We start from the raw sequence: 15,464 nt of genomic DNA, 5'->3' as shown, positions 1-15,464 counted from the left end.
GCGGAGCAGGCGGAGTCGCGGAGCGCAGGACCCGGCACCGCGGCGAGAGCGGCGCCCGCGTTTTAACCGCTGCGCGGTCTGCAGGCTTGCAGCCGGCGAAGGCGCATCTCGGGCGCGTGGGTCCGACGAGGCCGGGGAGATCGCAGGCGGAGGCTCGCGAGCGTCAGCTTCCGCGGGGCGGAGGTGTGCGCTCAGCCCGTGGCGGCCGTGTCTCCCGGGAGATGCTGTGACGGACCGCGCGGGAGGAGCTCGCGCCCCACTGGACTCGGCGGCCGCGGCGGCTCGTCTCCCGCCCGTCTCAGGTAGGGCGGAGGGCGGTTCGGCGCGGCCCGAGCCCGGAGCCGCAGCCCGGCTCCTCCCGCCGCGGCGCGCGGGGCCTAGGCCGGACGGAGGGCCGCCCGGGCCTCGGGGGCGGCGGCCGGGCTCGCGGGTCGGGCCCGAGGGGGCGAACGCGAGCGGCGGCCGTTGGAGCACGCTCCAGGCTTCGCGAGTGAGTTATATAACCTGCTTCGTGACGGAGCGGCGCAACGGCGGCACGGCGGCCACGCATGGCGGCGGAGGGGCGCTGCGGCGTTCTCCGCCCGCGCCCGCGCCCGGGCCCGCCTCGGGCCGGCGTGGGCCGCGGCTCCTCGCTGCTGGTGTTCTCCGGTGCGGCTGGAGGCCGGGCCGGCGCGCTCGGTCGGCCTCGGATGGAAGTGTGCTCCGCATGCGCCTGGGCCTGGCCCGGGTGAGTCTGCGGCCGCGGGTTGGGCGCGGGGTTCTCGGGGCTTGCTGGCTGCCCTCCCGGAGGTTTGAGATAACCGCACGTCTTCCCAGATGGGCAGTGGCCGGAGGTGGGCTGTGTTTGAGGGATAGGTGAATTTCGTTCATATTCCAGGTGTTTGGTTCAATGAGTTGTGGGTTTTTTTTTTTTTTAAGAAATCTTGAAATAACCTGGGTTATTTAAAACAAAACATGGGTTTTTCTTTGTTTAGTTTTTTTGAGACTGAATTTTAGTCTATTCCCAGAATATCCTGCAGAGCCTTTTTATCACTGATGGATAGGGCATGGGAAGAGAGAAGTTACGTTAGGTTTACTGATTTCCGAGGGTGTAACCGGGAATGACAAGCCCAGCTCAAGTTAATGCTTGGGGGATTCTCTGTGCGAAGTATTACGAAGAGTTACATTGTTTTGCAAACTAGTGTCGTTGAAAAAAAAATTTTTTTTAAGGTTGTTAGATGGCAGTTTCGGACAGACAAAAGATGAAGCAAGAAATAAGACTTTTGATCCTGTGAATAATTTCAAGGATTCCTCATCCCTGTCTTCCCACCCTCTCTTCCCCAAAAGGGAGCTCAGAGCGTCTCCACAGTGTCTGTTAGCCAGCCTCATGTGTTCACGATTTTATGCTTCAACTTGCAGAATCGTCACCGATTCTGGGCCCGTGCTCTAGAAAAGACGTTGGCACTTTGATGTTTCTTGGCTGCTTCAGCCCGGAGCTGTCTTTTCTCTACACCCTTTGATTTCTCTCATCCCACATCTTTCCTAAGCTCTCAACAGAATGTCGTAGCGTTTACTTTATTGTGCCTGATATTCCGATGGTTGATTATGTATCTCGTCTAGAATAAACTCCTTGGGGTCAGGAAATAGGTCATCTTTCTGCCCTTGCATTCCCTTTCCAATACAATGTTTTAAGAGTGATTGATTAATACATGTTTGAATTAAATTTGAAAACAAACTGCTGCTTTGCTAGAAATTTCCTCTGGTAGTTTTCATTTAAATAGCAGTTTATGCTTTCATTAGTCATAAAATGTAAAATCGCATATAGAATGTTTTGTAGAAGTGTTTGTTCAGTATGTTGCAGTATGATTATTGAACATCTAGAGTTTGTTTTCTGTGGTGAAAATCGGGGACTTTGGGAGATTTCTGGGGGCGGAGTTTTGGGTAGCTGTTAAGATGTTGATTAGGATGCCTGTTAAGACCAGTAAACTTTGATGCGTCTTCATCCCCTACGGAAGTTCCTGGTTCCATAGCCGCCTCCCGCCTCCCCTGGGAGGCAGTGGCAGTCACTCAGCTAGTTGGGTTTTTGCCAGTTATGTGGGAGGCTTGGGTTGAGTCCTCCCGCATTCTGCCTTGTCTTGTGAGCATTGCAACCCTTTCATCCCCACTCCTTGACCAAGCAGCAGTTAGGGGCATTTGGTGAGTGAAATCATTCAGTTGATGGGGGAATCTTCCTTCTCATCTCCCTGCCTCTCAGATTAAAAAAAAAAAGAAAAGAAAAAAATTGCATTGAATAAAGAGAATTGATTTATGGTATTCCTTTTAAATATCCTGGTAATTTTATGAATTTTATTTTGCTTCTTAATATCAAACAATATATAGTTAAATAAGGGCCGGTATTTACGTGTTTGTTTTTGTTGTTGTTGTTGTCGTTGTTGTTTTTGACAGGCAGAGTGGACAGTGAGAGAGACAGAGAGAAAGGTCTTCCTTTTACCATTGGATCACTCTCCAATGGCCGCCCGGGCCGGTGCATCGCGCTGATCCGAAGCCAGGAGCTTCTCCTGGTCTCCCATGCGGGTGCAGGGCCCAAGCACTTGGGCCATCCTCCACTGCACTCCCCGGCCGTAGCAGAGGGCTGGCCTGGAAGAGGGGCAACCGGGACAGAATCCAGTGCCCCGACTGGGACTAGAACCCGGTGTGCCGGCGCCGCAAGGCGGAGGATTAGCCTATTGAGCCGTGGCGCCGGCCCGGTATTTAGTTTTTAAAAATAAATTATTATTCCTTTTTTTTAATTCCAAAAGCGGAGAGATGGACAGATCTTCCACCTACTAGTTTACTCCTTAAATGCCCCCCCACCAACAGCTATAGCTGGGCCAGGCAAAAGCGAGGAGCTAGGGACTCCCTCCAGGTCTCTCACATGGTTGGCAGGAACCCAGGTACTTTGAGCCATTATCTGCTTCCTCCCAGGGTGCATCAGCAGGAGCTGGTTAGGAATCTAAGCTGGAAGTTGAACCGGGCACTTCCATGTAGGATGTGGATGTCCTAAGTCACATCTTTACTATATTGCACCAGATGCCTTCTCCAGTAATGTCCTGCTATCCTAACTTACCATGTTTAGGACCTATTAGTTGCACTTGTGACCTTGTAGAATGTCCAGGAATATGATTTGAGATTTTTGCCTTTTAGAAATTTTCAATATAATGGAGAAGACAGGGAAACGGTAATGATCTTTTAAAAATCGTTTAGTATGGATAACTTAAAAGTGGAAAGGAGGCCGGAGCCGCGGCTCACTAGGCTAATCCTCCGCCTAGCGGCGCCGGCACACCGGGTTCTAGTCCCGGTCGGGGCACCGATCCTGTCCCGGTTGCCCCTCTTCCAGGCCAGCTCTCTGCTGTGGCCAGGGAGTGCAGTGGAGGATGGCCCAAGTGCTTGGGCCCTGCACCCCATGGGAGACCAGGATAGGCACCTGGCTCCTGCCATCGGATCAGCGGTGCGCCGGCCGCAGCGCGCTACTGCGGCGGCCATTGGAGGGTGAACCAACGGCAAAAGGAAGACCTTTCTCTCTGTCTCTCTCTCTCTCACTGTCCACTCTGCCTGTCAAAAAAAAAAAAAAAAAGTGGAAAGGAGTGAGCACAGAGATAAGATCACACTCACAGAAGTTACTCCTTGAATGATGACTGAGAATTTGGCAGCTGGAAGTGGAGGATGAACCGCATGAACTGGATGTGCTGTGCCATGGCAGGCAGCAAGAGGAGGGGATTTGGGGTGACAAGACTGACAGGTCTGTCAGATTGCAGAGGGCCTGGATGACCTTTGTGTGAGGTGTATTTTTTACATGTAACATGGAGTTATTGAAGGTTTTTTTTAGGGAGAGTGACATGCTCAATCTATGCTTTGTCAAGACTAACAGTATTTTCATTCACAGTCAGCAGAAAGTTGCTGCTTTGCCTTGGAAGGATTTGAAACCTTGTGAATTAGTTTTGGAGGTTACTGGTGCTGGTATATCAATTCTACAGTTTTGCACAATACTGAATGCAGATGCTTTATGTGTGATTATGCTTTGATATGTCTTTATATGAGATATTCTTTCTAATAATACAGTTTTTAGAAATTCTCTTCTGTGTGCTTACATTTGAAAAGTCTTAAAACCAATTTACAGGATGAGCATTTGTTGCAGCAGTTCAATCATGTCTTGGGACATAGGCATCTCATATTGGAGTGCCTCGTTTGAGTCCTGGCTACTCTACTTCCGATTTAGCTTCTTGCTAATGCACACTCCAGGAGGCAGCAAATCATGGCTCAGGTGCTTGGGTCCCTTCTACTTACTTGGGAAACCCAAATTCAGTTCTGTGCTCCTGATTTTGGCCTGGCCCAGCCTTGGCTACTGCAGGCATTTAGGGAATGAATCAGTAGATGAAAGGTCTTGCTCCATCTCTGTATCTTTCTCACTACTCCCCTCTCTCACTTTGCCTTTGCATTTAAGATTATTTATTTATTTGAAAGATAGAGGGGGAGAGAGAGAGAGAGAGACAAAGAGAGATCTACGCACTGGCTCACTTCCCAAATGGCTGCAACAGCAAGAGCTGGGCTGGTCCGAAGTCAGGAGCCAGGAGCTTCCTCCAGCTCTCCCACATGGGTGCAGGGGCCCAAGGGCTTGGGGCCATCCTCTGCTGCTTTCCCAGGCACATTAGAAGGGAGCTGGATCGGAAGTGGAGCAGCCTGGACTCCGATATCCATATGGTATGCTGGCACTGCAGGCAATGGCTTTATCTCCTATGCTCTCTGCCTTTACATTTGAAAAAACACTTTAAAAAAAAAAAAAAAAGCCCAATTTTCCCCTAAGGATTCAAAGGCTAACTTCCACATTTGTAAAGCTTTTTCTTTTCATTCACTGTACTTGTTTAAAACCCTTTGTGACTGTAAGTCGATTCAGAGATAAGTACTCCCCATTTCTAGAAGCTTGGATGCAAAAAGGGAGACAGAATATGGAGATACAAGATGACATGTACTAGTAAGCGGTAGAACCTGGATTCAGAACCATTTTCATGTAATTTAAAAGTTTGTACCTGGGGCCAGCATTGTGGGGTAGCAGGTAAAACTACAGCCTGCCACGCTACCATCTCTTATAGATGTTGGTTAGTGTTCCAGCTGCTCCTCTTCTGATCTACCTCCTTGCTATTGGCTTGGGAAAGCAGTGGAAGATGACCCAAGTGCTTGGGCCTCTGCACCCATGTGGGAGACCTGGAAGAAGCTCCTGGCTCCTGGCCTTCGCCTGGCCCAGCCTTGGTGAACCAGCAGATAGAAATTTCTCTCTCTAACTCTGACTTTCAAATAAACAAATCTTAAAAAAAGAGTTTCCCACTACTCTGGATACAACCTGTGATTATCGTGCAGTTTGGTATTTCTCAGACACTGATAGGCTGTATGCTTGGATTATGGAAGTTTGAGGACACTTTTTGAATTCCAGTGGAGCTACAAGAGCAGATTCCTTTGGCTGTGCAGAAGCCAAGTGTTATTAAGTTACAGGACCCATAAATGAATTAAAATTGTCTTGCTAATCCTAAGAAATAAGTTAATAAAAACAGGAGAGGAAGATATGGAACACTTACGAAGGGACTAATGCACCAAGGGTAGTGGTTCAGTCTTTGTTGTGCATCTGGCTTGTTGAGATATAATAAGCATTTTGTATTGGTGAAATGAGTTTAGAAACAGAATGACAAACATTATCCATTGAGTGTGGTTGGTGAAAGGAAAGGGATCACCAAGAAAGTGAAGCAGCGTTAAGAATTCAAAGTTCTGTAGTCTTTATTTCTAAGGTTCTGAGGATAACACTGACTTAACATTGCTACAGTGTTATATTTGGGGGATATATCTGGGCTGTAGTCCAGGTATATAGGGAGGTTTTGAACCTTTTAATCTTTGAAATCATAAAGATTGTTTTAGCTAATGGTCCATACAGATCTGGGTCCCATTTATGATGCCTTAATGCAGTAAATTATTTTATATTAATACATGGTACCAAAGAACATGATGATAAACCCTCCCACAGGTTAATTCTAATGTTTCAAAAATTATTCTAATTCTTTTAATTTTAGATTAACTGTGGGTTTATATAAACTGTTTTTTAACTTTTCCTCCCTACTTTGTAAGTTTCTGTTTTGTGACTTAAAAGTTCTCATATCTTGGATTTGGCAAACAAGTCAAATTGTCATTTCTAAGATTATTGTTCTCCCTTGAGGATTCTCTCCATTCCCGACTCCCCTAAAAACTTTTTTGTCTGTATGTCAGTTTTCACCTCTAATATCAGTATTTTGGGCGGAGGGGTATTGTATTGGAACAGTTTTCTTCATAAAAAGTAATGATATGCAATACTCAGAATGATGGTACTAATGTTAGAAAAATGAGGTCAGGTACTGGAAACCACAAGACAGGTAGAGAGTCAATTTTGAAGTGTGATTAATGCCTAATACATAAGAAGTTGCTTTACCGCTGATAGCTTCCTTCCTCATCAACCTTGTGGGGGGGGGGGTGCTGTTTCAGCGTCTGTAATTACATATATCTTATGATATTGGGGAAGAGATTTTTTTTTTCTCCAGAAAGGTTAGCTAAATTGTTTCAGGACATTCTTTTTTTTTTTTTTTTTTTTAAGATTTTCTTTTCTTTATTTGAAAGGTAGAGTTACAGACAGTGAGAGGGAGAGACAGAGAGAACCATCCTTCCGCTGGTTCATTCCCCAAATGGGTTATTGAACAGTCCACACACATCCTTGGATTTGCGGTATCCAAACGTGATTTCAATGAATTTTTGTGACTGTAGATTATTTTATCTATTTTATTGATTTAATTGTCCATTACTAGTCTGTATCTTATTGTCCTTAGTATAACAATTATAATTGATTTTACTCACTGACAAAGCAAAATTCACATTTTTTTTTTTTTTTTTTTGACAGAGTGGACAGTGAGAGAGAGAGAGAGAAAAAGGTCTTTCTTTGCCGTTGGTTCGCCCTCCAATGGCCGCCGCGGCCGGCGCACCGTGCTGATCCAAAGGCAGGAGCCAGGTGATTATCCTGGTCCTCCATGGGGTGCAGGGCCCAAGCGCACCGTGCTGATCCAAAGGCAGGAGCCAGGTGATTATCCTGGTCCTCCATGGGGTGCAGGGCCCAAGAACTTGGGCCATCCTCCTGCACTCCTGGGCCATAGCAGAGAGCTGGCCTGGAAGGGGGGCAACCGGGACAGAATCCGGCGCCCTGACTGGGACTAGAACCTGGTGTGCCGGCGCCGCTAGGCGGAGGATTAGCCTGTTGAGCCACGGCGCCGGCTTAGTATTTGTTCTTAAGAATACTTTTGATAAGAACATTCTTGTGTATATCTTGTGTATATCTTTTCCTATATATATTTACAATATGGATAGGTAGCAAAGGTTAAAATCTACCAGTGTATCTTTGTTTTTTTGTTTTTTGTTTTTTTAAGATTTATTTATTTACTTTAGAGAGAGAGAGCTTTCATCTGCTGGTTCTCTCCCTAGATGGCCTCCACAACCAGCACTGGGCCAGGCTAAAGCCAAGAGATAGGAGCTTCATCCAAGTCTCTCACGTGGGTGCAGTGGCCCAAGGAGTTGGGCCATCTTCCGCTGCTTTCACAGGCCATAGCAGAGAGCTGGATCAGAAGTGAAGCAGCCAGGACTCGAACCGGCGCCCATGTGGGATGCTGGCACTACAGGCAGCAGCTTTACCCGCCACACCACAGTGCCTGCCCCCATATTTATTCTTCAGAATAATTTCAGTGATGTATGTTATTTTTGGCTAGAATTTTGAAGGTGTTCCAGAAATCTAGCTTCTTACTGTTGAAAGTCATTTCTTTTTGTTTTTGGGTAGGACTCACTGGACTTCCTGATTTCAAGGAGTTGGTGTGTGTCTGCAAATCTAGGAAATATTTCTGAGTGTAGCCTCTTTCCTAATAATATATTTGGGGATAATTCTGATTAAGCATAGTTAGCTCTTCCTCTATTGAATATGGCTTTAAACTTCTCTGTCTCTGCTGCGTTCTGAATAGTTTTTTAAAAGGCTGTCTTTTTCAGATGTACTGTTTTAGTCATCCTTTGAATTTATTTTGGTTAAGTGCTGAATATATACCAAATATTTATTTGGGGACTGAGTGGGTGCAGAAGAATCTTTGTAAGGTTTAAAGAATCATGATATGATGAATACCTTTGTACTTAAGTATCCCTTACTGAAAAGCGTGGAACCAGAATTGCAGATTTTGCATTTTGTTCAGGTATTGGAATATTTGTATATATATGATGAGATATCTTGGCCATGGGCCCAAGTCTCAAGTATGAAATTCACTTATGTTTCTTACAAATCTTGTACACATAGCCTAAAGGTATTTGTAGGGTATCTAGCTTTTGATTGCCGCTGGGCATGTGAAGTCAGGTGTGGATTGTTCCACTCGTGGCACATGTCAGTGCTCAAAAAGTTATATTTTGGAAGCATTTCGGATTTTTGGATTAGAGATGCTCAACCTATACTTCAGAATTTTAAAGAAAGAACATTACCATTTCTCTGGGGTCTTGTGTATTGCTCTCCATACCTTCCTCTCATTACTATTATAGATTTTGTTTTGTTTTTCTTATTTTGCCACAGTAGCATCTCTAGGCAACATTTTATTTAGTTTTGCACCATATAAATTTGTATTTATTAATTCATATTGTTGCCTGAAGCATAATTGATTCATTGCTTCATTGAGTTTCATATTTTATTTATTATATTTTAACTTTAGAAGTTCCATTATTTTTTAAATTTTTGTGACCATTTTTCTTTGTAACTTGGCTTCTTATTGTTAAGCTGAATCTTTGCACTCTGTAAATATATTAAATTTCTTTTTCTCTTTGATAATTTCAATGCTGAAGTCTCAGTAGTCTGATTCTGCTGGCTGTTGTTCTGATATCCTTGTATGCTTTGTTATTTTGACTATGAGCTCATTTTTTTTTTTTTTTTTTGGAATTTCATCTGAGAATTCTTTCAGATTCCAGAGGATATTTGGTTGTCTCTGTGAATTGCTTAGAGCAGTAGTAGTCTCAGAAGATACTGTTTCCCTTGAAGATTTTCAGATGACATAGTTTGAGTTCTGGCCACTAATTTATGTGAAAGGAATTTTTCTTTTTTTTCTCCTTTTTTTTTTTTTTTTTGACAGGCAGAGTGGATAGTGAGAGAGAGAGAGAAAGGTCTTCCTTTGCCATTGGTTCACCCTCCAATGGCCACTGCAGCCGGCGCATGGCGCTGATCCAAAGCCAGGAGCCAGGTGCTTCTCCTGGTCTCCCATACGGGTGCAGGGCCCAAGGACTTGGGCCATCCTCCACTGCCTTCCCGGGCCATAGCAGAGAGCTGGCCTGGAAGGGGGGCAACCAGGATAGAATCTGGTGCCCCAGCCAGGACTAGAACCCGGTGTGCCGGCGCCGCAAGGCGGACGATTAGCCTGTTAAGCCACGGTGCCGGCCGTGAAAGATATTTTTCTGAGTAGAAATCTAGAGCTATGGTCAAGGTAGACTGCTTTATTACTCCCCTTTCCTACACAATGAATGTTTCTCTGATTCACCTTTAGACTGGTGTGACACATAGTCCTATGATATTCAGTGGGAGTGAAGGAAGGCTCTTCTTAGCTCCCATTAGCTACATTTTAACCCTGAGCTTTATCTTCTGCCTCTTTATACCTCAGAGTACCCCAGAACACCATGAGGGTCACTAGGATTAAATTTGATGGCTAACTCTTAAGACCAAAGTCAATTTACCTGTCTCCTGGAATTCCCAACTTACCTTCACTTTTGGATTTGCCATCTGGATCACTCAAAAAGATGCTTTTGGTTGTTTATAGTGGAAGGAATCATTCAGGGAATCTAGTTTCTTCCCATATATTGGAGATGAAAGAGAAACTTCTATATTTCTGTACCCAGGAAAGGGCATATACTAAACTCAGTTTCTGAGGTGTCTGTGCTAATGGACATTTTTCATGGAGTGTCTTTTTTTTTTTAACTGAGGCAATTTTTATAAAGCAGATCAGTTTTTCCCTTGTTTTTGATGTTCTTTGAAAGTAGGTTAGGACATAAAGGTGAATGAATTGAACCAGTTGTCAAAGAATCTAAGGAATAATGTATATCCTAAAGGTATCTGGCTTAATGAACTTTTACTTTCCTAAGCTATTTGAGAAATATTTTCTTAGATTGAAAATGCATTTTCTTAGGAGAGATCTCTGGCTCAAACTGACATACTAGATGTTTGTTTATAACCAGGTTTCAATGTTAATTTACTTACTTTTGTTGGGTGACTTTGTTTTTTCTGGCTGGAGATAACTAGTTATACTATACAATAGTATGTATTTGTCATAATGTTATCTTTTAAAAATATTTACAGTGGAAGTATGCGAGACTTAACGGCTCAGGTGACTAGTGGTCTCCTGGAGTTTCCGGAAGTGACTATTCAAGCTCTTGCAGAAAACGAAATAACATTAGAATCTGTGCTTCGTGGAAAGTTTGCTGCAGGTAAAATAATGTTGCTGACAGTTTACTAGTTTGATTAACTTGTTAGGTAAATAATAATCAGTATATATTGTAGTTTCTTTGATTGAAAGAACAAAAGCAGAACATGAATAGAGTGACTTTATGTAAGTACATAACATCTACAACTGCATTGTAACAGCTACATTTTTAGGTACTTTATCAATGAATCTGCACTTAGGGGGTTATAGTTGATTTTCCTTTTTTTTTTTTTACAAATATCTTAGTATTCCATATCTATATTTGGGAAGTACAGTAATATGCAGCTGTTTTTTCTTTGTAATCAGTAAGTTTTATTGGTGATGAGCTTGAGTTAGATGTAAATGGTCTTAGGAATTACTAAAAAAAGTTACAAAAACAAGTATTTTCTGATTTCAAAAATCTAATATATTACTATGTAATTGTTATTTAAAATAATTAAATACCTTTTATTAGCATTCAGTACTTGGACATTTTTGTGGGGTACAGTGCAGTATTTCAGTACATATATATGTATATATGTGTGTGTGTATGTATATATATATATACACATACATACAGGGGAAACCATTTACATCAGTTGGCATTTCCATTTTCTTTATTTGGAGCCCACCGGATCCTAGCTTCCAGTTCTTTATACAGTATATAATACATTATTGTGAACTATAGTCATCCCAATGTGCTGTGCAACACTAGAACTTTGACCTGTATCTGACTGTGTTTTGGTACCAGTATATAGTTTAAACTGTAATACAGCAGAGAACCATACAGTTCTCTGTATGGCAGTTATGTACAGATTTTATTCTAAAAAGAGATTAGAGAAAACTTCTGAAAAGGAATGTCACAGCTTTCGTTTGAATAGGTAAGCAGCAAAGCAGTCATTTAGCTATTTAATAGTCTAGTCTCTTGAATATTAGAAGTACTAACAGTACTTACTATATGCCAGGCACTGTAACTACTTTTCATTGAAGTGTAAGTATAAAACTTTTCTAAATAGCCACTGTTCTGTGTTGTTGATAACAAAATAGTAACTTGATCCGTAGCACATGGCATAGCAGGAAGCTGGCATTCTGGGTCTCCACTGTAGCTTGCTACTTTATTGAGTTACATTATATAGCCTCCCTAAACTGTAAACTAATATTTCCTACTACCTATTTGTACACATGACAGGCATCTCAAATTTGATAGTGGAAGTTAGTAGTTGCTCAAGTGAGACCTCAAGAGTTTGTTTTAATGGTTCTGTTTTACCCACCTCCACATACCTAATTGATCAGCAAGCGGATTCTGTTCTGTGATGAATCTGCGCTTGATCCACTTTTTTCTATCTAGTCGCCAACAGGTTTATCTTCTGGTCTGTGCATTCCCCCCTCCCCCATCCATTCTTTAGTCAGCAGCTGAAATAACGTTTTAAAACATAAATCAGATTGTCACTGACCTGCTTTTAAGCCATCCAGCAGCTTTACATTATGTGCAGAATAAAATTCAGATTTGACTAGTAGGCCAAGAAGAGGTTCTTACATTTTTGTTTTCTCAGGTTGTGAGCTATTCAAGAATAGAATCAGCTGTTAGGTTTTATAACTACCATAGCCCCTGATTTAAAGTTGGAAGTATAATGTTTAAAAGTATGAGTTTTGAAGTTAGACTTTGAGATCTGCCACTGTCTCTGGTACTTTTTTTTTTTTTAATTCAAAGAATATGTATTTAGTCCCATAAAAAATGACTTTTGTACAAAACTCACTGTAGCATTAGAAGAAGCACACACATACGGAGATTGCAACAAGAAGTACCCACACAGAGCCATTGTCTCTGTTACTTTATAATTGTTTGATGTTTGGTGAGCTAAACTGTATTAGCCTAAATTGTCTTATGTCTGTGCTGAGTTGTGAAAAGAATTGGATGAGATAATGTATTTAAGCACAGAGTATGGTCCTTTTACTATATTATTATTGCAGTGGTAGTTGTTCTATTATTAATTTGAAGACATCACTTATGTAAATGCTTAAATTTCAATTTTGGGATAGTACTTGAAATTTTATGTGTGAACTGTATAAATGATATTTTAAAAAAGAGCTATTTGCTGTTTTAATTTTTTGTTTACATGCAATATTAAAATAAGCCATGTTTTTGCCCTTTTTTTTCCCTTCTAGTGAAAAATGGACTTGCTTGCTTGACTTGTGGTCCACAACTAGAGGTAGTAAACTCTTTAACAGGAGAACGCTTATCTGCATATAGATTCAGTGGAGTAAATGAACATCCTCCTGTAGTCTTAGCAGTGAAAGAATTCACCTGGCAAAAGAGAACTGGATTGTTAATAGGCTTGGAAGAAGAAGAGGGAAGTGTCCTCTGTCTTTATGACCTCGGTATTTCAAGAGTAGTTAAAGCAGTTGTTCTTCCTGGAAGGGTAGGTACTGTTTAAGATATCTGGACATTTCTGTTTTCAAAACTGAACACCTACTGGTAACAGGAATATATTTACTTTGTGAAAATTCATTGTACTGTATATTTATAACTAGTGAATTTTTATGTAAATTTGTTATTAATAAAGTTTTTAAAAAGAGGTTAAAGATTGTATTAAGGAACTTAACATTTAAAATATGACTTTTATTCTTGAGTAGAACATCCCAAAGTAAAGATAGTTACGAATGACATCTAATGTTCTAATATTCTTCTGTGTGAAAAGCATCTTCTGAGTTTTGTTCTTATTTCCGTTTGTGTTCCATGGGAACGCTCAAGATTTATAAAAGTATTCCTTACTATGGACTCTTAAGCATAATTCTTCTTTAATAAAATTTTAATTTAATCTAAAATTACTTCTAAATTTCAAATTTAACTCTTAATTGTCTTGGCAATATGGAAAACATGTCTTTACCATTGATTAAAAAGTTAATATATATAAATAGAGTTGATTAATGATCATCTATTAATTTTAAAATATATATGTGTGTGTGTGTGTTTTCATATGCCAGACACCTTATCCAATAGTAATTATAGAATTACTTTGAATACTAGACCCCCTCATCAGGTATGTTGCTGCTTTTCCATACACAATGAAAATAAGGTATATATTTACACATAAATACACATACATTTAAAGTCATAGAAGAGTAGACTTATTTGTATATGTCATTTTAAAAAGCATGCATTGGAGCCAGTGATGTGGCACCCTAGGTTAACCCATTGTCTGCAACAGCGACATTCCTTATGTGCACCAGTACAAGTCCCTTCTGCTCAATTTCTGATCCAGCTCGCTTTTAGTATACTTGGGAAAGCAGTGGAAGATGGCCCCTGCTACCCATGTGGGAGACCCAGATGGAGTTCCAGGCTCCTGGTTTTGTCCTGGCCTAGCCCTGGGTATTGAAACTATTTGGGAAGTGAACTAGTAGATGGAAGATTGATTTCTCTCTCTCCCTCTCTCTTCCTCTCTCCTCCCTGTTGTTCCCTCTGTCTCTGTAACTCTGGCTTTGAAATAAACAAAATCTTTATTAAAACATGCATAAGCATACACACAAATTATACAAGGGAACTTGAAAAATTTCTAGCAAAAATTTTTATAGGTGGTGATACTAGCCATTTAGTCTGTCCCTAAAGAGCTGAGGGGAGGCTGATATGGGGCCTAGCAATAAAGACTCCCACATCCCATGTCAGGGTATATTGGTTTGATGGCTGGCTCTTGGTTCTCATTGCATCTTCTGCTAACGTAGGCCCATGAGCCCATGATGGCTCAAATAATAAGCTTCCTATCACCCTTGTGGGAAACCTGAATCAGTTCCCAGCTCCCAGCCCATTTGCAGACATATATGAAGTAAGCTAGAGAATGGGAGTGCTCTCTCTTGGTCTGGCTTTCATCTATCAAATAAATGAGTGAATAAAGAACTAAGGGTCCTGAGTTATTAGCATTATTAACTGAAGAAAAAACGGATGCCCTTTAAAAAATTTTAAGAGTTTGAAACAGAAAGAAGGGAGGAGCCAAATCAGGATTGTATAGTGGGTGCCTAATGATTTCCCATCAAAACTCAGAAAATTCCATTTGCTTGATGAGAGAAATGAGCAGCAGCATTGTCGTGGATATAAAGGACTCTGGTGAGGTTTTTCTTTAGTGATTTTTTTTTTTTAATTTAAAAAATTTTTGTTTTTATGTGTTTTTCCTTTGCTGATTTTTTTTTAGTTAATTACTTGACAGATAGAGTTAGGCAGTGAGAGAGAGAGAGAGAGAAAGGTCTTCCTTCCATGGTTCACCCCCAAAATGGCCACTATGGCTGGAGCTGCTCCAATCTGAAGCCAGGAGCCAGATGCTTCCTCCTGGTCTCCCATGCGGGTGCAGGGCCCAAGGACCTGGGCCATCCTCCACTGCACTCCCAGGCCACAGCTGAGAGCTGGACTGGAAGAGGAGCAACCGGGACTAGAACCTGGCGCAGCAGGCGGAGGATTAACCAAGTGAGCCACGGCACTGGCCCCTTGGTGATTTTCTACTAAAGCTTCTGCCAGCTTTCTCAGAGCACTTTCAGACCAAGCAAGTGTTAACATTCGTTGGCTCTCAAGAAAGCCAACAAGCAAAATGCCTTGAGCATCCCAAGAAACTTTGGCAGGAGCTTTGCTTTTGACCATTCTGCTTTTGCTTTAGTTGTATCACTCCCACCTCTTGGTAACCATTACTTTGATTGTGTTTTGTCTTCTGGATCATACTGGTAAACATATGCTTCATCTCTTACTACAGTTTCTTCAAAGAAATGCTTTAGGTTCTTGATGTGACTTGTTTAAAATTTCCATTGAAAACTTTACTTTTGTCTGCATTTACCTTGAGCAGAAAGTTTGCTGCACTATAATTTTATAGCTAGAATTGTGTAAGTTGAGTCAGTTGAAGTATCTGTGGTGTTAGCTGTTGTTTCTGCTGCTGATCCTCTTCAGTTGGGGCATGAACAAGATTAATATTTTCCTTACAAGTTCCTGTGGATGGTCTGTTG

At 41.8% G+C, this 15,464-nt stretch overlaps 1 protein-coding gene across 2 annotated transcripts in view; it reads left to right on the top strand.

Moving 5' to 3' along the window:
• Positions 1-218: 218 nt before the first annotated feature.
• The window catches only part of AHCTF1 (AT-hook containing transcription factor 1), a 75,969-nt gene continuing 60,723 nt past the window's right edge, over positions 219-15,464 (top strand). The window contains exons 1-3 of one of the 2 annotated variants that reach the window (XM_062210833.1): positions 219-302; positions 10,382-10,509; positions 12,651-12,904. In XM_062210833.1, the coding sequence (XP_062066817.1) occupies positions 10,389-10,509; positions 12,651-12,904 (375 nt within the window). In that variant the 5' untranslated portion in view covers positions 219-302; positions 10,382-10,388. Of the gene's footprint in view, positions 303-708; positions 728-10,381; positions 10,510-12,650; positions 12,905-15,464 lie in introns of those variants that run through there. The other variant, XM_062210832.1, reaches the window with a different exon arrangement.

The sequence above is a fragment of the Lepus europaeus genome, chromosome 14 (assembly GCF_033115175.1).
Source record: "Lepus europaeus isolate LE1 chromosome 14, mLepTim1.pri, whole genome shotgun sequence".
NCBI lineage: Eukaryota > Metazoa > Chordata > Mammalia > Lagomorpha > Leporidae > Lepus > Lepus europaeus.
The sequence above is the reverse complement of the archived record's forward strand: the minus strand, read 5'-3'. Positions and strand labels throughout refer to the sequence as shown.